Source organism: Lepidochelys kempii, chromosome 14 (genome assembly GCF_965140285.1).
Source record: "Lepidochelys kempii isolate rLepKem1 chromosome 14, rLepKem1.hap1, whole genome shotgun sequence".
Lineage (NCBI taxonomy): Eukaryota > Metazoa > Chordata > Testudines > Cheloniidae > Lepidochelys > Lepidochelys kempii.
The window spans coordinates 32,725,147-32,745,586 of NC_136393.1; the positions used below are offsets into that span (position 1 = coordinate 32,725,147).

Sequence of the window (20,440 nt, forward strand, 5' to 3'; positions counted from 1 at the left end):
TCTTTCAGAGTTTGTTTTTATTAAATAACAATTAACAACACACACAAAAGGATTGGTGGGAAGGGAGAAAAAAGCGTATGGCAGTACGCTCTCATAACTGTGTGTAAATCCAGCTATCGTTTTGGAAACTGTCCAAAGGGATGGATGGAACGGCATACAGAGATGTTCTGGGATGTTGCAAGGAGTGCGTGGGAGGAGTTTGGGGAAGGCATGGAAAGCAGTTCTGTAATGGCTGGTGAGGGAGCACTCATGTGTTCTGCCTGGAGCATGATTAGGGACCTCAACATTGCTGTTTGCTCCTCCATCATTTTTATCATCCACTCCTGGCCCTTTACAATGTGTTCCTTGCTCTCCTTTCTGGCCTCCCTGTGAGTTTGAATTATTTTTCCTTTAAAGTCTTTGTCCGCTCCCTGTATCCTCTTTTTTCAGCCTCAGAGGATTGGAGCACCTCTCAGAACATGTCCTCCTTGCTGCACCTTGGTCACTTCCTTATTTGGTGGAGGTGCTCCCCCAGTGTGTAGGAAGATCCCCTGAAGGCCAAATCTATAGAAACACAAGAAACAATTCACAGAAGCATGATTTTTAGTTCACGCACAGCACTGAAACATTATAGTGTAAAAATATACCTCTTTTTACATACAAATCACTTTCTCAGTGACCCTTGGCAAGCACACATCTCAGCAAGCATCTTAAACATGGTGAGTGCCCTCCAGGGGAGGGGGAGAGGTTGGGTGCTCAAGATAGGGCAAAGGGTCTAGGTGTTTTTTTAAAGGGATCACTGCAGGTGTCTAGGGACAATATTGCTAATTCAGCCACCATTTTCCACAGGTGGGGGTCATAGAAGCCAATATCTCACTCCTGAGGGTAAGCAAGGATGCAAGGGTGCATCTCCTACAGGCATGGGATTCCAGACCCACTCGGCTGGGCCTGATGCTCACGGGGAGGGAGCTTGAGAGGGAGGTGAGGACCTTGTATTCCCCATCCTTCAGACACATTGTCCAGTATCCATTCCCAGGTGTGAGTCTGACTGGCCCCTTCCTGCTCACAGATTCTCTACAAACCCCCAGAGTCCAGCCTGTCTTGTCTCCCACCTCCACCTCCCAGTAACACCTCCCGTCCATAAATCCCTCAGCACCCAGGACAATGGGGAAAGTATCAAATCTCTTAGGATTATCGGGAAGATCCTGTGGGGTATGTCCATCTCTCACATGTTTAAGATCCTCAGACCAGGATGAGCCAGGGATTTGATGTGTCTGGATCCAGGGTCATGTTCACTGGGGAGAGAGTCACAGAATCAGTGCCAGGGTCAGGGGCTGGTCACTAGGATGAAAGGGAAATTAACCTTCATTCCCATTAATCACTGTGTCATGGGGCCCCCATGCAATGCCAGGAGGAAGGATATGCCCCAGGGGTGGGAGGGGAACCAGAGAGTTGTGGGGAGGAGCAAGTGTGAGGGGGTTGGGATCAAAGGCTGGGAGATGGTTGGGCAAGGGAAAGGGTTTCCACCCACAGGAAGGAGGGACAAGCACCAAAGGGACAGAGAGGATTGAGGGATGGTGCGGGTGTCAGGGGGGCTATAGGGGACAAGGGGAGATGTAGTCACTGCGGGGCAAAGAGCAGGAGAGGGAAGGTGCCTGAGGAAGAGGAGGTGAGGTAACGGGGAGGCACCAGAGGGACAGAGAATGTTGAGGGGAGGGGCCTTCATGGGGAAGAAAGTGGTTGAAGGAAGAGCCAGGTATCAAGACGGCAGAGGGAAGGGGCTTGCATCAGTGAGGCAGAGGGGGTGAGCAGAGAGCCAGATGTTGGGGGTGAGGGAAGATGTAGGTATCAGAGGGTGTGGTGGGGCAAGCGGAAGAACAGGCATCAAAAGGTGGAAAAGGCAGGTATCAGTAGTAAGAGGGGGGAAGAGGGAAGGGACAGGCCACATGGGAATAGAGGCAGAGAAGAGAGGAGTGGGACAGTCACCTGGGGAGAAAATGGGGGCAAGGGAAGCCCTGGGCACCAGAGGATAAAGGAGTGGTGAGGAAAGAGGTGGGCACCCAGGGTTAGAGGGGGGCAAAGGAGAAGGGTGGGCACCAAGTGGGCAGATAGGGAGAAAGAGAGGGGCAGGCCCAGTGGGGCCTGAGGGGGGACAAGGGAAGGGGTGGGAACCACTGAGGCAGAGGGCAGCGAGAGGATGTAGCTGATCTGCAACTGCTAGCAGCCAATATCTCTGATGATGGGACACTAGATGGGGAGGACTTTGAGTTACTACAGAGAATTCTTTCCCAGGTATCTGGCTGGTGGGTCTTGCCCACATACTCAAGGTCTAACTGATCCCCATACTTGGGGTCAGGAAGGAATTTTCCCCTGGGTCAGACTGGCGGAGATCTGAGGGATTTTCACCTTCCTCTGCAACATGGGGCATAGGTCACTTGCAGGTTTAAACTAGTGTAAATGGTGGATTCTCTGTAAACTTGAAATCTTTAAATCATGATTTGAGGACTTTAGTAACTCTTCCAGAGGTTAGAGGTCTATTTCTGGAGTGGGTGGGTGAGGCTCTGTGGTCTGCAATGTGCAGGAAGTCTGACTAGATGATCATGATGGTCCTTTCTGACCTTTGAGTTTATGAGTAAAGTAGATCCCAGCAAGGGACTTTTGTTTCAGATTTTTCAGATTACATGGAGTTATTTAAGTAGTGCCGAAGAGGGTAAACTGAGGCAAGGTACTTGCAGGGCCACCCTGAGGCAGCTGAGTGGAGTACTTAAATGTGCTTCCCCTGACTATATGGTATCAGAAGTGGAATCTGAGATCCCATTCCACCAAGAACGGATGACCAAGCAGCATGGCACAAGCACTTCCATGACGGTGGGACATTCACTCTCTCAAGGTAGTGTCAGGAGGGCAGCAACAACTATGGGAGTTCCAGCTCCCATATTTCGAAGGAACTAAGCAACCACAGTGGTGCCTCAAAGAAGGTCAGTGATTTGAAAGAGTCAGCCACCACAGACAACCACAAGAGAAGAAAGCACAGGACTGGTCCAATATTAGGTACCGACCGTGGGCAAGATGGGCAAATAAGATGGGGTTGGCCCCCAGAAACCAGGATGCTGAGACTGGCCTGGTTTCCCAGAAGAGTCAGAGAAGAGGGGAGTTCCAGGTTATTAAATACGTCCTGCCATGGGGAAGTCATGCCATCCTGCCATATTCCGCTGGAAGGTAAAAGACACCTTCAGTTAATGTTGAGTCACCAAAATTAATGGGCAATAGTCGAACTAAGAGTGACGTCTCCCGCACTGATGATACGAATGTTCTGAAAGATCTGTCAATAGGACGCTAAGCAGAGAAGAGCGCAGAGCAGAGCTTTCTTATGGGGACAGGGACCCAAGCTGTCCTGTCCCAGCTGTTACATGTACTATCTTATACACCTCAGATACTGCACACATAAACCTGGACCAGAGAGCAGGGCTTGCTGGCTCCAAGTCACCGTTCCACGTCCCTCCCACACTGATCCCTGCAACCTCCTCCCCACCTGCCACTCTTCATCCCCCATCCTCTGCACAGACACACATGCCTTTAAGCCCCACCCCAGGCCATATCTCCACATCCCATGCTGGTCTGCTGCTCCCACTGCACATTATTATTTACATTCCAGTAGCATCTAGAGGTCGCACTCAGGGCTGGGCCCCACTGCGCTAGGTCCTGTACACACACGCTCAGGGCTGGGGCCCACCATACTAGGTCCTGTACACATACACTCAGGGCTGGGCCCCCACTGCACTTGGTTCTGTACACACACACACTCCAGACTATAAAAAGACACAGTCCCTGCTCCAAAGAGTTTACAATCTAGGGTCCTGACCATGCAAAAGCCCAGGTATAATTTTACTCACAAACCTGCTTCTCTTCCCCACACCTCTCCAACTACTGCCCCATCTTCCCTTCCGGGTTGTTTCTGCTACCACATCCCCCACCGTCTTATTGTCCCTTCACTAAGACCCTCTGCCCCACCCAGCACCACACCAGCACAAGCTAATAGTCTTTGCCATTAGTCCCTTCACCATTCAGCCCTTCCCTGTCTGTCAAATCCACCAGCTTTACTGAGCTGTCAACACTGTCTTCCCATTGCATAGAAAACATTTTTTGCCCTCTTGGGCAAAATGGTAAGGGCTGCTCCTGGCAGGCTGGGTCACCCACCTGTCTGCTTCTCCCTCAAGCACCTCAGTGTTTTCTCCCCTTCCGTGCATGGAGAAAATGCCCCATCAATATTTGTAAAGCTGCTCCCTTATTCTCTCTTAAATCCCTCCTCCAAACACATATATGCTGTGGCCCCAGTAATCTCTCTTGTCTGGAACTGGCTGGGCAAGTGATGAGCTGGACTTGGGTTTCTTTTTATCATTACCTCGCTGCTTGCCCTCCCAACCCCTCACGTCCCTTGTGTTTTTCATCCCTCTGTTATAGCCTGTCTGTCATGCAGAGGGTGAGCTCCCTGGGGCAGGTATCTCTTTGTTATATGGAGTTTGTGTGGACTGAAGGGAGACAGTGGGTGTGTCTGGGAGGCCATAGAAGAGGCTGAGCTGGGAACATCACAGAGGTCATTAGAGATTTTGGTGAGAGTGGTTTCAGGGGAGTGAATGGGGAAGAAGCTCAATTGGAGAGGGTCTAGGTCTAGGACAGGAGCGGCAGAAGATTCCTAAAAGTGCGGGGCCCACCATCACCCCAACCATGGACCCTCCCCCTCACAGCTCTCATTCCCCCAAGGCCCCTCCCTCACAGCGCCCATTCTCCCATGGCCCCGCCTTCGCACTGCCCCTTCTTCCTGAGCCCCTGCGCTGCCTCTTCCTCCCAAGACCCCGCTCCCCGCTTGCTCCTTTGTGCCCCCTCACCCCATTACTTGTTCTTATGGCAGGTAAAAAGTGGAGCTCCATGGCCCCTTGGTGCCCCCTATTCCAGCACCCCTGTCTAGGATGGAACAGGAGGAGAGAAACTCCAGACTGTGATTGTAGACAGAGCGTTCATTGAGCTTAGCGGGAGAAGGGACAGTAGGTAGAGAGGCAATTAGGATCAGGGATGGAAAGTTTTAGGATGGGAGAGACTAAGTGTCACAAGGTGGCTGGTCTTTTAAGGAGAGTTGGGGCCCAGTTCCACCCTGAGATTAATCAGCTGATGCTGAGGCCAGGGATCAAGTGATGGCTTGAAGATCTCCTGGTCCTAATAAAAGCCTGGCCAGCAAGTTCTTCAGCTAAGGGAGAGCTTCAGGGAGCAGGAAGACTCCAGGAGGAGACCCTGAGGCAGGGAAAAGAGCCCAGTTCCTGTATGATTCTCAGGCAGACAGCTGGTGGGGTGCAATCTTGCAGGGAGGGGCTAGGCCCATGCAGAAGATCCCGGCTCAGGGGAAATGATGTCTGTTGTGCTGGGGAGCGGGGTGAGGTGGTTATAGAGTGATTCTCAATTAATATTTGATTAAAGTTTAACACCTTAAACAAAACAGACAGAGTGAGCCTCATACCAGAATATCCCATAGCCCAGTAGTTAGAGCACTGTCCTGAGAGTTGGGAGACCCCTGTTCAAATCCTTTCTCCTCATCAGCAGAGAGAGGGGACTTCAACCAGAGTCTCCCACATTTCGGGTGGGTACCCTAACCCCTAGGCTAAAGGTTATAAGAGAGTTTTGCCTCCTCCCAGTCTCCCACCTCTGTTCTTTGTGTCATTGGGTGACCTCTGAGCATGTCTACAGGATCAGTCTTCATAGGTGAGACAGGTGCTCCTTCCTCCAGTTTGTGGGTCACTTTGGGGCTCAGGTGGGAGATAGGTGCCTAAACGTCTAGAGCAAGGCAGCCATGTATATGCCCAGAGGCAGAAACTTAGACACTGAGAGAATTTTTACAGCAGAGATTTCTGTCCCGAGTGAGTTTAGGCACCCACACAGTTATGCATCAGCCAAGAGGGGTCTTGTGGATCACGGTGCCTAAAACTAGGATTGAGATGCCTGTCTCTGGGTTTGGTGCCTAAGTCTCTTTGCAGATCTGTGCCATAATGCACAATGCAATTCCCCTTAATATGGAGTTAAAACTGAGAGGACATGTACTTGTAACTTAAGGGTAAAAGTCATTACAAGAATCTTGTAATTATCCCCAAACCAAATGTTATATACCCAGACAATACAGAATTATGGTTATATTTAAAAGAAATCCAAACATTCCATGGTCTCGAAATGCAGCTAAGGCACCTAAACAACCTTAACTCTGCCCTGTAGTAACATCATGAGGGGGGAAATTGGAAAAAAACCCTTAAAACATTGTGTTCCTATAAAATCAGTTTCATTTAATGTAGAACCACAGACACTGTTCTGCACTGATCAGACCTGTATGGTTAATGCATAGAGTCGCTGTAGAGTGGAGCTGAGGTTGTGGGTGTACATGCTCACTGCAGGTGAAATCCTGCCCTCTCCCTCATTACATGTGTATGGAAGAGCCACAACACAGGGGGATCCTGAGTGAGGGATCCTGTTAAATATTGGACAAGTCTCTCAGGGTTCATCTACATTGCAAAAAAACCCCCAAAACAAAACACAACAGTGGGGCCCAGAGACTAGGCCAACTGACTCAGGCTTGGGGAGCCCATGCTACAGGGCTAAAAATAGCAGTACAGACATTCCTGCTTGGGCTAGCACCTGTGTTCCGAAACCCAGTGAGGGGGAGGGCCTCAGAGCCTGGGTTCCAGCCCAAGCCGGAATGTCTACAATATTAATATTTAGCCATGCAGTGCAAGCCCCAGGCTCTGAGATTTGCTGCCGTGGGTGGGTTTTTTGCAGTATAGACGTACCCAGTCTCCAGCAATGACACCGGCCCAGGATGGCAAGTGTTATTCAGGGCCCTGGATTCAGAGAACCATTTCTATAATTCCCATGGGCTTTATTATTCGCCTTCAGAGCCCATTTGTGTGAGCATGAGCAGCCCCTGAGCTCACAGCTTGGGCCCTGGTGCCAATATGGAGACGTTCCCCATCACTCATTAAAACAGGCTGTAACTCCATCAGCTAAAACTGAGCTAAAGGTGGTAAACTGTGACTACTCTGCATCAAATGTGTCTTTCAATCGAGTTAAGTTGGCTTCACTGAGCTAACTCGACTATCATGACATGAAATCTTCAACCCATCCCATTGGTCCCAGACACTGACATTTCTGCCTCTCCATCGCAGATTGCAGAGTCTCTAGAGGGAGAAAAAGGCAAGAGGTGATATTTCATGCTGTTGTGTTTATAACAGCAAACCCATGGCTAATGTAACTGTTCCACACACTCAAAGGCCACCACTGGAAGGTCCCAAGGGAAAAGGACAAGACATATGATTGTTCTACCCTAGTACAAACCTAGGAGGTGCCTTCATGCCCCTTGGTACCTGGAATGCACATGCTGAGAACAACAAGATACGGAGTACACTTTGGTACAGAAAAACTGATTGAATAAATCTAGTTTCAGAGGACACAGTACCTTTTACTTAGGAACAGGCAGGATATAAAAAGGATAACTTTGGGAGAGTAACTTTGAGTGCACACCTTCTGTGTAAGGTGAATTTAACAAGGCTGCACAAGACGGCTTCCTGGACACAGGTATCGTAATGAACCTTTCTTCCTCTACTATACTATTATTGAGCTTTAGCAATAAACCTGACTGATACTGGTTATTTGGTCTCTTGAATATATTTCATAATGAAACAGAGTGTGGTTAAACGATTGACTATACAATTTTTCAACAGAAGGGATGTGCATGTGCACAGAATTGGGCCCTAAGAAACTTACTTCTCTCCTACTTTGCATTGTTTTGTCTGCAAGCAAACAAGTTAGATATGTCACAGCTGCAAGCATAGCTTACTAAGCCTCACATGGGTGTTTCAAACTGAGCAATGCTGATCCCCATGGAATATTTCAGAATCACATTCCATTGGGACCTGTTAGTGAGATCTGACAGGATGAACCCACTTGACACTTGTGAGTTCAGACGTGAAATCATAATGTATTCAGAGCACCCTTCGCCCTCAACCTATCTCCATTGCCCCAAACTCTCCCAAACATTTAATCAAAGCACCTCAATCCTGGCATCTCCATTTTTGTTTTTAAATCTCTGACTGGTCAAATTGCATTCTCCCTTTGTCATAAATATATAGGGAAGGGTAACAACCTTTATGTATGCAATAGCATAAAATCCCTCCTGGCCAGATGAACAGAGAACACTTTACCTGTAAGGGGTTAAGAAACTCAAATAACCTAGTTGGCACCTGACCAGAAGGATCAATAAGAAAAGAAGATACTTTCAAATCTGGGGGTCGGGGGGAAGTGTTTGTTTCTCTTTGTTTGTTCTCTCTCTGGATGGAGAGAGAGGCCAGGAAAGTAAAACATCTCCTGAAAACATACCTGAAATGATTCATCTAAGATTACAAACATTGTAAGTAAGGGCAAGGAAATGCATTAGATTATCTTTTGTTTTAGCTTGTTAATTTCCCCTATGCTAAGAGGGAGTTTTATTCCTGTTTTTTGTAACTTTGAAGCTGAGCCTAGAGGGGAATCCTCTGTGTTTTTACCCTGTAAAGTTACCTTCCATCCTGATTTTGCAGGTATGATTCTTTTACTTTTTCTTTAAATAAAGTTCTTTCTTTAAGAACCTGATTGATTTTCAGTGTCCTAGAGACAAAGAGTCTGGTCGGTACTCACATTATTCTCAAGCCTCCCCAGGAAAGGGGGTGAAGGGGCTTGGGGGAATATTTTGGGGGGATAGGGACTCCAAGTGACCCTTTTCCCAAATTTTTGTGTAAATCACTTGGTGGTGGCAGCAATACTACCCAAGGACAAGGAAAGGAATTGTACCTTGGGGAAGTTTTAACCTAAGGTGGTAGAATATAAACTTAGGGGATCTTTCATGGGGGTCCTCACATCTGTACCCCAGAGTTCAGAGTGGGAAGGGAACCCTGACACCCTTCTTGTTACTTTACCTTTTGCTCTGCATTGACTCCAGGAGCAGTAACTGGCCAGGGCAATGAGAACACAGAAGATAACACCCAGGATCACACCCAGAGCCACCACCCAGATGTGAAATGTGAAAAAGAGATCTGCAAGAGAAAGTGTCATTGACTTAGGAACAAACATGTGTCAAAAGAAGGACATTGCAACAATGGTGACACTGTGACCAGTTAAAAGAATCTCACAGGGAAATACATGGTGAGATGTGGCTCCTCTGTGCTTTATTATTAAGCCATTGAAAGTCCAAGCAATAATCTGGTTACTGAACATGGTTAATTACTGAAAAGGGGAATATCAGGGATGGGGCTTGGCGCAGCTCCATTAGAGAATCATAGGACTGGAAGGGACCTCGAGATGTCATCTAGTCTAGTCCCCTGCACTCAAGGTAGGACTAAGTATTATCTAGACCATCCCTCACAGGTGTTTGTCCAACCTGCTCTTAAAAATCCCCAGTGATGGAGATTCCACCACCAACCCTAGGAAATTTATTCCAGTGCTTAACCACTCTGACAGTTGGGAAGATTTTCCTAATGTCCAACCTAAACCGCCCTTGCTGCAATTTAAGCCCATTGCTTCTTGTCCTATCCACAGAAGTTAAGGAGAACAATTTTTCTCCCTCCTCCTTGTAACAACCTTTTATGTACATGAAAACTGTTATCATGTCCCCATTCAGTCTTCTCTTCTCCAGAATAAACAAACCCAATTTTTTCAGTCTTCCCTCAGAGGTCATGTTTTCTAGACCTTTAATCATTTTTGTTGCTCTTTCGGGACATTCTCCAATTTGTCCACATCTTTCCTGAAATGTGGCACCCAGAACTGGACACAATACTCCAGTTTAGGCACCTATCTCTGAGACAAAGGGGACTTAACACACACCCCTCTACTTGTCATCTCCCATTGGCTAGCTAAGAGGAGGTGGCACTTAGCAGGCTGGTTTCTGTGAATTGCAGTCTAGCCCCTGTTGTACAGGGAGCCTGGGCACCTAACTCAGGCTTTGTTGTTCCCAGTGATTTTCTAGGTACCTCAAAGTATCAAATACTGACTCTCCTTAAGATCTGTTACACCAGTGTAAATCTGGAGTAACTTCACTGACTCCAGGTTACACCCAGAGGTGAAAGTAAGCCAGTATGGTACAGCATACCAGTAAGAGCCGATACACAGCCAACCATACCGGCAGGGATGCTAATGGGCGGAGGGGGGGTGGTGGCAAAAGGTAGCAGACGGGAGCCCCGGACCCTTTAAATTGCTGCTGGAGCTCCAGGTGGCGTGGGCTGGGCAGCGCTGAAAGGCTGGCTGTGGGAGTCTGGCCCCAGTCCCGCCCCTTTTGCCCAAGGCCCACCCCTTCCGGGGGCCCAGAGCCACCTCCCCCCACCAACCTTGCTCAGGACCCCGGCCTCCCTGCATCTCGGTAAGTCCCTTAAGTTACTTTCACCACTGGTTACTATATAATTAGTGTTTGTGGTGCTGAGCATCAGCACACCTAAGTGTTTTTGTGAATGTAGCTGAATTGCTCATAATGCTGAAGATTCAGGCCAGTAAATAGGAGACCCAATAAGAATTGTTCCACACTAACAACTGCAGAAGCTCAGTCTATTCCACATACAGCGTGGATGGGCACTGACCTGCTATGGAAATGGTTGACACTCTCTCCTGGTTCAGGCAGGGGTTCCTGACAGAACAGGACACTTTCTGGTTGGATTCTTCTGTTATAACAATAGCAATCTCTGTTTGAAACAGACCGGTGGCCTCTTGCAATATGTTGTGAGAGGCTGATGGTAAGACCTGCCCCTGGAGATCTCTCCATTGAGCCTCAGGCTCTGGGTACCACCCAAATGATCGACACACAACCCGGATCCCTCCATCCTGGTGACCTTCCACAGGGATGTCAGGATCAGAGCCCACACCTAGAGGAAAATGGAATAAACAGGTGTTAATTCTACAGTACCCAGATGTGCCAAAAGTCTCATTACAGCATCTGTAGAGAGCTGGGAAAGTTCTGGTTTATTTTTATGACAGGTTTCAGAGTAACAGCCGTGTTAGTCTGTATTCGCAAAAAGAAAAGGAGGACTTGTGGCACCTTAGAGACTAACCAATTTATTTGAGCATAAGCTTTCGTGAGCTACAGCTCACTTGGTATCTCCTCTCATCTTCTATTGTTAATGGCCAGATGTGCAGGGGTTAATGTCTTTATAGAAACAGAACAGGCAATGCAGTGATGGGGCAAAGTCAGGTAAGTGTGAATGAATAACCAGGACTGCCAGCCTGTGAACAGAGCCATTGTATCATGGGATATACACAGACCATTGTATCAGCTTTATACATGTCACGTATAGACAAAGGAAAAGCATTAGATCTTATACATGAACTCCACTAGTAACCTCCCTCCAGCCTGACAATTCACCTTTCAGGCTTGGTCTACACTAGAGCTTACTTTGGTATAATTTACATCACTCAGGGGGTGTGAATAATTCACACCCCTGAGTGACAGAAATTACACCAACCTAAGTGCTGGTGTGGACAGCGCTATGTCAGTGGGAAAGCTTCTCCTGCCGACATAGCTACCACCTCTTGCAGAGGTGGAGGTATTATGACAACGGAAGAGCTCTCTTCTGCTGGCATAGTTTCTTCACCAGATGCACTACAGCAGCGCAGCTGCATCAGTGCAGCTGTACCACTGTAGCATTTCTAGTGTAGACAAGCCCTCAGTATGACCCTTTAGCAGTTCATTATGCACCTTTCAATTTTCATATTAATCCCCATCTTCTCTAATTTAACTAATAGTTTCCCAGGTGGAACTGTATCAAATGCCTTACTGACATCCAGGTAGATTAGATCTAATGCTTTTCCTTTGTCTAAAGAAACAATTATCTTCTCAAAAAAGGAGATCCAGTTGGTTTAGCACAATATACCTTTTTAAAAACCATGTTATATTTTATCCCAGTTACTGTTTACTTCTTGTCCTGAACTACTTTTTCTTCCAAGATTTGGTCCAAGACCTTGCATACAATTGAAGTCAAACTAACAGGCCTCTAGTTGCCTGGATCACTTTTTCTCTTTTCTTAAAAATAGAAACTATATTAATCATTCTCCAGTCATAGGATACAATCCCCTAATTTACAAATTCATTAAAAATCCTAGCTATTGGGCTTGCTTTAATATTCTTGGATGGAGATTATCCGGGGCTCCCAGTTTAGTCCCATTAAGCTGCTTGAGTTTGGCTTCCAGCTTGGATGTGGTAATTTCCATGTCCTAATTCCCATTCCCTGCCACTACCCCATAGCACCTCAGTACCCTTATTAAAAACGATGGTAAAGTATTTGTTTAGGTGTTGCTCTGGCAGCAACTTTGGAAATGTTCAAGGGGAAAGGCCGGTGTAGGCCAGACCTCAGAGTGGGCATGACATAGCCCCTCCCCTTCCAGCCCTGTCCCTAATAACTACCAAGGTATTGGTGGGGGACAGTGACCCATGCCCCAGTTCTGCTTATTCCAGGGGAGGGTTCTTTATGGTTTTCCCCCCACAACAGCTCACACCTGGCCTGGGACTCCCTTTCTGTGTCTGTGGCCCAGCCTCAGTGTCCCAGGGTCAAGGCGATGTCAGGGATGGATTTGGTCATCGCTCACAATGGGAACAATGTCACAGTGCTCCGTACAGCAGCTCCAGCTGAAACCAATGGAGACTGTTCCCCTTCCCCTCCCATTGAGAACAACAGGAGCTGCTCAGAGCCCCTGGAAACCTGCCCATGTCACACAGGTGCCAACATGTAGCAGTTCAGAGCTGAGCTCCTTTGGAAACATGGTCCTATGGCTCTACGGCCCCTGGCACCTGCAAGAGGCTATGTTGTTTTAAAGGGCAGTGGGCTTCCAACAAGGGCTGACTTCACTCGGGGCTCACACCACGTTATGCTGATGGAGTGAGCCCATCTGGTATACAAGAGGCCTCATGGACACAAACAGGTGCCATTTACACTCAGAGGGGGAGATTTTCACAAACACAGGGGAGTTAGGATCAATGGGGCTTGTGCTCCTAAATCCCTTAGGAGCTTTAGAAAATCTCCCTCTCCCTCCATCAGTTGCACCCAATCTGGCCCCAGGTGTTTCCCTTCCATCTTTCAGCCTCTCACTCTGGAGCATGACAGTAGTGAGTTGATGATAAAAATACCTGCACACTCCCAACAACGCCCCAAGGGAAAATTAGAAATGGTGATCGTTTCCTACATCTGTCAGTAAATAAAGCAGAACAGCAAATAAATGTGAACCTGGCAGTGGAGAAGTGACTGAACAGGTCTCTGAATCTGTGTGGGCCTTTCTACACTCACAACTGATTTCCTGGTAGTGAAGTGACACTTTATCCCCCAAATCCCAGGAGCGAGGCCTGTTGATAGCAGCAGCTCCTCTGACTAATCAGCATAATAAGCCAGGAAATATTCAGGGGAGCAATTTAGTGGGAGTTGCAGTGAGTGAACCCCCTATCTGCAGAATCCTGTGCAGTTATTCCTGAGCCATTCCAATCTCTCCAGGGGGTTCCCTGCTTTGCTAGCACCCAGAGCCATTCTCTCTAGAGAGAGCTCCTGCTTCCAGTGACTGCTTCCCTTTCCCAGGCTGTAACATCCATCCTGCTGGAGGGGTCAGGGAGCCACAGGGTTTAACTCCAGCCTGCTCCTAAGGTTTTCATTAAGTTAATACATTTTATATTAAATGGAAGCACCGTCCTCTCTTCGAACATCCATCAGCTTCAAAACTGCAACTACAATAGCGCCTGGAACGTCACTGTAACTGGATCCTTCTCACAGCATGGTTATGGCACAAAGTTCAAATTCCTCGGACACACCCACAGTGCTAGTGAGAAGACAGCTGTGGTGCCAGCAAACCAGCTCTTTTGACTGGTGACACAATCAGTTCTGCAGACTTTTTTCCTTGTGCTCCAGGAGTCACTGTAATTATCTCCACCCTGTGTAAAGAACTGGACCAAAGTCTGCTTCAGCAGCCACTAGACTCTGTGGCCATGTTAATTTATTCTAGTGCCCTGAAATATTCTTCATTCCCATTCCCCACCCTCCAAACACATGCAAGACTTGTGGCTGAAAAGTTAACCATGGGCGGAGGGTGAAGCTTCCACTCGAGGAGGCTAGCCCCCCATCCCGCTTCTTATGCCCGTGGCCCTGCCCGTCCCTTCCCAGCTCAGTGCGGGTGTCCCTCCTTTCCTTCCCCCCTCCTCCCCACTTGGGACCTCGACAGTCACTCCTCCCCCCTCTCAGTTCTCCTTCCCTACCTTATTTTTATTCTGTCCTATCCCTCTCCTTTTGCAAATATTTCAATTGTTAATCTTCTTTTTTGTATTTTTAATAAAAGGTTAAAGGGATTTTTCAATGGTGTGTTTGCCATGAGACAACGCTGGCTGAGGTCTCTGAAAACCAACCCCCAAACCTTGTTTAACACTGTTTAATGTTAGACAGTGACAGGGTCATGTTAACATCTTTGACTCTTTGTGCTCATTTATTCCATCTGTTGCTTGTATTCGACTATGACTGGAAATCAGTTTCCACATGTAGGGTTCAGGAGATGTGCCAGGGCACTTTGGTGTCTATATTCCCTCCTACTGTTGGCCAAGGTGGCACAACGATATTCTGTTGCTCGTTCTGCTTCCTTCGTAGCAGAGTGTCAAGCTCACCTGTCCTTGGCCGTATCTTCCCAGGTCATTAAGTGCAGACCAGCAGACTGTATGTGCTGCTTGATGCAGTCCTTGTAACAGCATCTGGGATGGCCAGCCTTCCTACTGCCTTTTTCAAGTCCACTGCACAGAACTCTCTTAGGCAGTCAATTGTTTTCCATACATATGACGTGGCCGACCCAGGCCATTTGCCTCTGTGCTAGCATGGCTTCCAGGCTTGGCATGGCTGCCTGCCGTAGTACCTTGTTGTTGGCGATTTTGTCAGACCATTTGATTCCCAGTATGTTGCGTAGGTAGCATTGTTGCAGACAGTTAAGGTTTTGGATGTGGCAACGATAAAGGGGGGAGGTCTCTAACGAGTATAGAAGACAAGGGAGCACAACAGCTCTGTAAAGTTGGCATTTTGGGGACACTTTGACCCCCACCCCCTGTCTTGTCCATAGTCCTTTGTGTAGACAACCAAAAGCTGAGACAGCTGACTTTAAGGGTGCTGAAAGTTCTTTGTCAATGTTAGTGTCACTGGTAACTGCTACCTGTGCAGCAGAAGGACTTGATGTTGTTTAATTGGCAGCTGTTCAATTTTATTTCTGGTGGTGGTGGAAGTGATGGGTTTCTGCCAGGAGATGGTTGGTACAGGATTTCTGTTTTCTTTACATTAATACAGAGGCCAAACAGGGATACAACACGGGCAAAGGAATTCAGCAAATGCTGCAGGTTGTTCTCAGAAAGGGTGACAAACGCTGAGTCATCGGCTTACAGTAGATCCTTTACTTCACTTTTCTGGGATTTGCTTTTGGCCTTGAATGGGCAGAGGTTTAGAAATCTGCCATCGAATCGTGTTGTTAGAGTGACATCTGTAATGGTTGTACATGTCATTCCAGCCAGGAACAAACTTCATCCATCCGATGAAGTGAGCCGTAGCTCACGAAAGCTTATGCTCAAATAAATTGGTTAGTCTCTAAGGTGCCACAAGTCCTCCTTTTCTTTTTGCGAATACAGACTAACACGGCTGCTACTCTGAAAGTAAATAATGTAAGGGAAGCACACAGCCTTTTTTAACCTCATGGGCTACAGGAAAGGGATCAGATGAGTCGGCACCCACTGATACATGGGCCTGCATGTTGGCATGGAAGCAGCAAATAAGGTTGATTAGTTTGTTTGGGCAGCTAAACTTTGCAAGAAGACAGTGGAGCATTTGACATAGTCGAATGCCTTACTAAGGTCAACAAAGGCAACATACGAGGACATTTCTTGTTCAGCAGCTTGCTCCTGTAACTGGCATAGGGAAAATATCATGTCGGCCATGCTGTGTGATGAATGGAAACCACACTGGAATTTAGGGAGTACATCATCTGCAATAACCTGAAACCTTTTCAGCAACAGCTTACCAAGGAGTCTACCAGTGATGGAGAAGAGCAAAATGCCACGATAATTGCTGCAGTTATGTCTGTCCCCTTTGCTCTTGCAGATTATTACGATTTTGGTAACTTTGAAATCCTGGGGTAAAACCTTATTTTCCCAGCAGAAAGTAACTGGGTCTAGCAAAGCTTTGTGAAGTATAGGACTACCATGTTTTCGCACTTCAGCTGGGATTTGTGAGCTCCAGCTGCCTTTCCATTTCTCATTTCCATAAGTGCGTTCTTAGTCTCCTCTGAAGTTGGCGGATGTTTGAGTTCAAATCAAACTGTCTTTGTTCAATTGAGTCTACTATTTGATCATTTGCACTTGACTCATGATTGAGGAGAGTCACAAAATGTTCTTTCCATCTTTCTAGTATCATATTGGGCTCAGTCAGGAGGGTGGTGCCATCAGTGGACAGGATTGGACAGTTATTGGCTCTTCATAGTCTGTAAATGGACTTTAACTCCTGAAAAAAACCTCAGGGTTACACCTACACCATACAAATTAATACAACATATAATACAACATATATGCCAGCAGCATGGGGGTCCCAAGCAGCCCCCGGCCCATGTCCTCAACCCCTGGATCACCATCTTTGTTCTATTCCTGCTTCTGTCAGGGGAATTCTCTGTCCATCTGTATTTCTGAAATGCCCAGCAATGCGGGATCCAGGTACTCATGAAACCTTTCTAGTTAAAGGCCCTTCACATTCTTCACTTAACATCCACTCACTCCTAAGCTGGCAGGAGGGGGAAAACCCCTGACCTGTGGCCTTGGAAACACCAGCAGATGCTGCTCAAATGCAGAAATTTTGCTGGTATGAATGGCTGGATCCTGCACCCCTGAAATCAATGGAATCTTTGCCTTTAACTCCAGGGGGTGGAGGATCAAGCCCTACTCCTGCAGTCCTTGCATGTGAGTCACATCATCTACTGAGCTCAGTGAAAATGTAGAAAGCACCAGGACTGCAAGATGGGACCCTTGAATACACTCAGACTTTGATCTTAGAGCTTGTGTCATCCCAGCCCATCTTTCCAGGGCTTACTCTTGTTTAGATAAGAGCAGGTCTATCAGCTGCTTTTCCCAGTGCAAACTGTGTGTTCAATACACTTATCACTGGTTTAACAAGGCCATTGCAGCTCTGCCTCAGATTGAATCCTCCCCCTGTAAATGCAGAGTTAATTAATAACCCTGCCCTTGCTGGGATGGATTGTTTGGAGAAACTCCTGTACCATCACTACTGCAGAGTCAGATGTTTTGAGCCCAGCCCCCCAGATAGGAGAGGAATGGCTCTGGGTGATCTTAGGGGAGCAGCAGAGCTGGGGGTACAGAGGGGCTGGGCAGCTAAGGGGCTATTGGGTGGTAGGAGGAGTATGGGGTTGTTGCAGGTGCTGTGGGAGAGATGTGGGAGAGAAGGTTTATTCATAAAAGGAAAAAGATATAGATGAGAGCTAGAACTGGTTAGAACTGGTAGAATCAATTACATACAGTGATGGCAAAGTTCTTGATGGCAGGCTTGCAGCAGTGATAGAATAGACTGCAGGTTCAAATCAAGTCTCTGGAGAACAGCCACAGCTGGGATGGGTCATCAGTCCTTCGTTCAATGCTTCAGTGTAGCAAAGTCCCTCCAGAGATAAGAAGCAGGATTGAAGACAAGATGGAGGAGCTGCAGCAGCTTTTTATATTCTCTTGTCATGTGGTCTTTCTTTCTTTGTTCCAAAGACAAGCTGTCCATCACATGGCATGGAAAAACCGCAGAGTTCTCTCCATAGGCATGTCCCTGCATAACTTGCTGAGTCACAAGGCGTGTCTGCCTTCTCTCAATGGGTCAAATGTAAAGCTGATGGTCCTAACAAGCAGGCTAGGCAGAGCTGACACCAACTTGTCTGGGGTGTCACCCAGAAGCATAGCATAAGTTTGAAATACAGACAGTATAGAGCCAATACTTATATCTTTAAATAAAAAAATGATACATGCAAACAGATAGCATAATCATAACCAGCAAATCATAACCTTGTCTTAGACACCTCATTTGACCCCCTTTATACAAGATTTGGTACCACTACAGGACCTTGGTTGCAGCAATGATCTATACGGTCCCAGATTATGTCAATAACGTCACGGATGGGGCGGTGGGATGGGAAAGGATTGGGGGTTCTTGGGGGTGCAGAAGGGACAGCTGAGGGACTGGGGCTGTGGGGAGCTCTGTTTGGGGCAGAAGGGCTTGGGGAAGCAGGGGCCACAGGAAGAGAATGAAGGCTCAGAATGGGAGAACCCCTGCAAGGGGCACTAAGGCAATCACACCATAAGTGACTGCTCCCTCTTTGGCCTAAGTAGTTAGCCAATATTTAGGACCTTACTGGGTTGTTTCTGTCACACATGACCCCTGTACAGTGTCCAAGTGGGCTGGGCCAAGAGGGAGAATCCCACCCAACAATGGCCTTAGAGGGGAGGCAGAGGGAGGGGGAGATTAGTGTTCACACTTCTCAGCACATGATGGGACAAGGGGAGAATCCTGATCCTCAGACTGGGTGGTTGCTTTGTAACTTTGCAGTCGAGATACTGTGGTGATGGACACCAGAGTCTGTAGCTACATAGACACAGGAGGTGTGTTCAGGGATAGCCAGGTGTGTGTGTATAAGTGAGAGTGAGAGATGTGATGCTCCCTGTACAGCGTCCTCACTGAGAGCAGATGGAGCGACTGGCTGGAGCTGAGGAGAGGCCAAGCTGCAGGAACTGGTTGACATGAGGGTAGCCCATGGCTCCGTGTTGCAATGACTATTCTCAACTCACCCCACAGCAGGAGGCAGTTGGCAGAAGGGAAATGCCCAGTTGCTGTTAGGGCAGCACTTTTAGGGGAACAAGGAAGTGAAATTAAACCTGTCACTCCTGGTTCACACAGGGGCAAGCAGGAAAATCAGGCCAAGTGAAGGTGAGGAAGCTGCCAACTGGCCTGTGTCATCTGACAAGTCTGCACAGCAGCTGCTCCGTGCAGAGCAGGGTGGGGGGAGGACACACCCCGACAGGGCCGGGCTGTTGTGGTTGTGGGCGGTTCTCTCCCCAGGCCCAATGGTAGGTGGTGTCTGTGGGTGGAGAGGGCACAGGGCTGCTCACTCCAGAGCGGCACCGAGCTTGAGGAAAGCACAGAGGGGCTGGCAGCTCCCAGGGACAGACAGAGCTGGGGCCAGAGACTGATGGTAAGGACTGACTGGCCCTACCCCCACCATTTTTTCATTCGGGCCCTGGGGCATCTGTACAGAGGGACTGGATACCTCCCCCGCATTCCCCATCACATCGCCCATGGATCCAGGCAGATCTGGGAACCTCCCTCCCCACTTCAGTCCCCTGTTGCCCTTTTAAGTCTCCATCTCTCCTTCCCCCTCTCCTCTCCCATCGGGTTGGGAGACTCTGTCCCTGGCCCAGTCCCGGGGCGGTCGCTCTCCCGGAGCTGGCTCGGCTCCTGCAGGTGCTCAGGGGGGCAGAGCCTGGTCGGGTCAGGGAGGGCAGCAGCTCTGGGACTCGCAGACCCCCGCCCGGGAGCAGAGATGGGGTGAGGAGGGGCCATTTGTGGAGGGTCACTTTCCTGGGGGCTCCGGCTCAGGAAGTCATTCAGGGATCCAGGGATCTGCCTGTGCCTGAAACACCAGGTTTGTGTTTCCCAGATTAACAGGATTTAGGTGGGAAGGCTATGACAGATTCAGAGGTGGCAGTGGGAGTGACCCATGTAGCAGATGACACAATGAAGATGACTGGATGTGGAAGCTGTGGTATGTACATGATCCTGGAGGGGGCACCTGGTAAGAGTTTTGTCTGCATGAAATGCCGTCTGATAGAGCTGATGGAGGAAAAGATCAGAGGTTTGGAGATGCAGGTGGAAAGTCTGGTAGAGTTTAGGAAGGGGTTTGAGCAGATTATGGAGCAAAGACATGAGGTATCTGAAGGGAAAAGCTCAGACTTGCAGATGGAAGCAGGACTAGGGAATTCTGAGGGGAGACTGGGTGAGGAAAGTGGTCAGTGGAAGCATGTGACTAAAAGAACTAGGCAGAGGAAAAGACGGGCTAGTGAAGGAGAAATAGAGCTTCAGAATAGGTTTGCAGAGTTGGAAAATGAAGAAGGGGCTCAGCAGGTAGTCACTGAAGGTGACAGGGCAAGGAAGAAGAGAAGAGCGGTTAGTCCTATAGGAAAAGGGGAAGAGTTAATGGAGTTTACACCAAATATGAGCCCCAGGAGGATACAGGATGGGTTAAAAAGGATTACAAGGGAGAATGGGAATGGAAAGAACTTGCAGCCAGAGGGAACAGGGGATAGACTGGAGAATAGCACCGTCACTAGGAAAAGGCAGGTCTATGTGATTGGGGACTCTTTACTGAGAAGAATAGA

At 48.2% G+C, this 20,440-nt stretch overlaps 2 protein-coding genes and 1 long non-coding RNA gene across 18 annotated transcripts in view; 1 reads left to right on the forward strand and 2 right to left on the reverse strand.

Moving 5' to 3' along the window:
• LOC140898275 (uncharacterized) overlaps window positions 1–20,440 on the reverse strand; it is a 2,445,793-nt gene that overhangs the window by 605,255 nt on the left and 1,820,098 nt on the right. The gene's annotated exons all lie outside the window — the stretch shown is intronic.
• LOC140897588 (butyrophilin subfamily 3 member A2) overlaps window positions 1–20,440 on the reverse strand; it is a 23,864-nt gene continuing 3,424 nt past the window's right edge. For 3 of the 7 annotated variants that reach the window (XR_012154748.2, XR_012154745.2, XR_012154750.2), the window contains exons 2-4: window positions 10,614–10,895; window positions 8,964–9,080; window positions 1–543 (exon numbers count right to left, since the gene is read on the reverse strand). Coding sequence is in view for 1 of the 7 variants with exons in the window: in XM_073310376.2 (XP_073166477.1) it covers window positions 1,222–1,274; window positions 8,964–9,080; window positions 10,614–10,895 (452 nt within the window). In the remaining 6 variants the exon portion in view is untranslated. The other 4 variants (XR_012154747.2, XR_012154746.2, XR_012154749.2 and 1 more) reach the window with 4 other exon arrangements.
• LOC140897589 (uncharacterized) overlaps window positions 19,070–20,440 on the forward strand; it is a 10,137-nt gene continuing 8,766 nt past the window's right edge. Inside the window, exons 1-2 of the long non-coding RNA XR_012154752.2 lie at window positions 19,070–19,257; window positions 19,723–19,827. This is a non-coding gene — a long non-coding RNA (uncharacterized LOC140897589). The remainder of the gene's footprint in view (window positions 19,258–19,722; window positions 19,828–20,440) is intronic.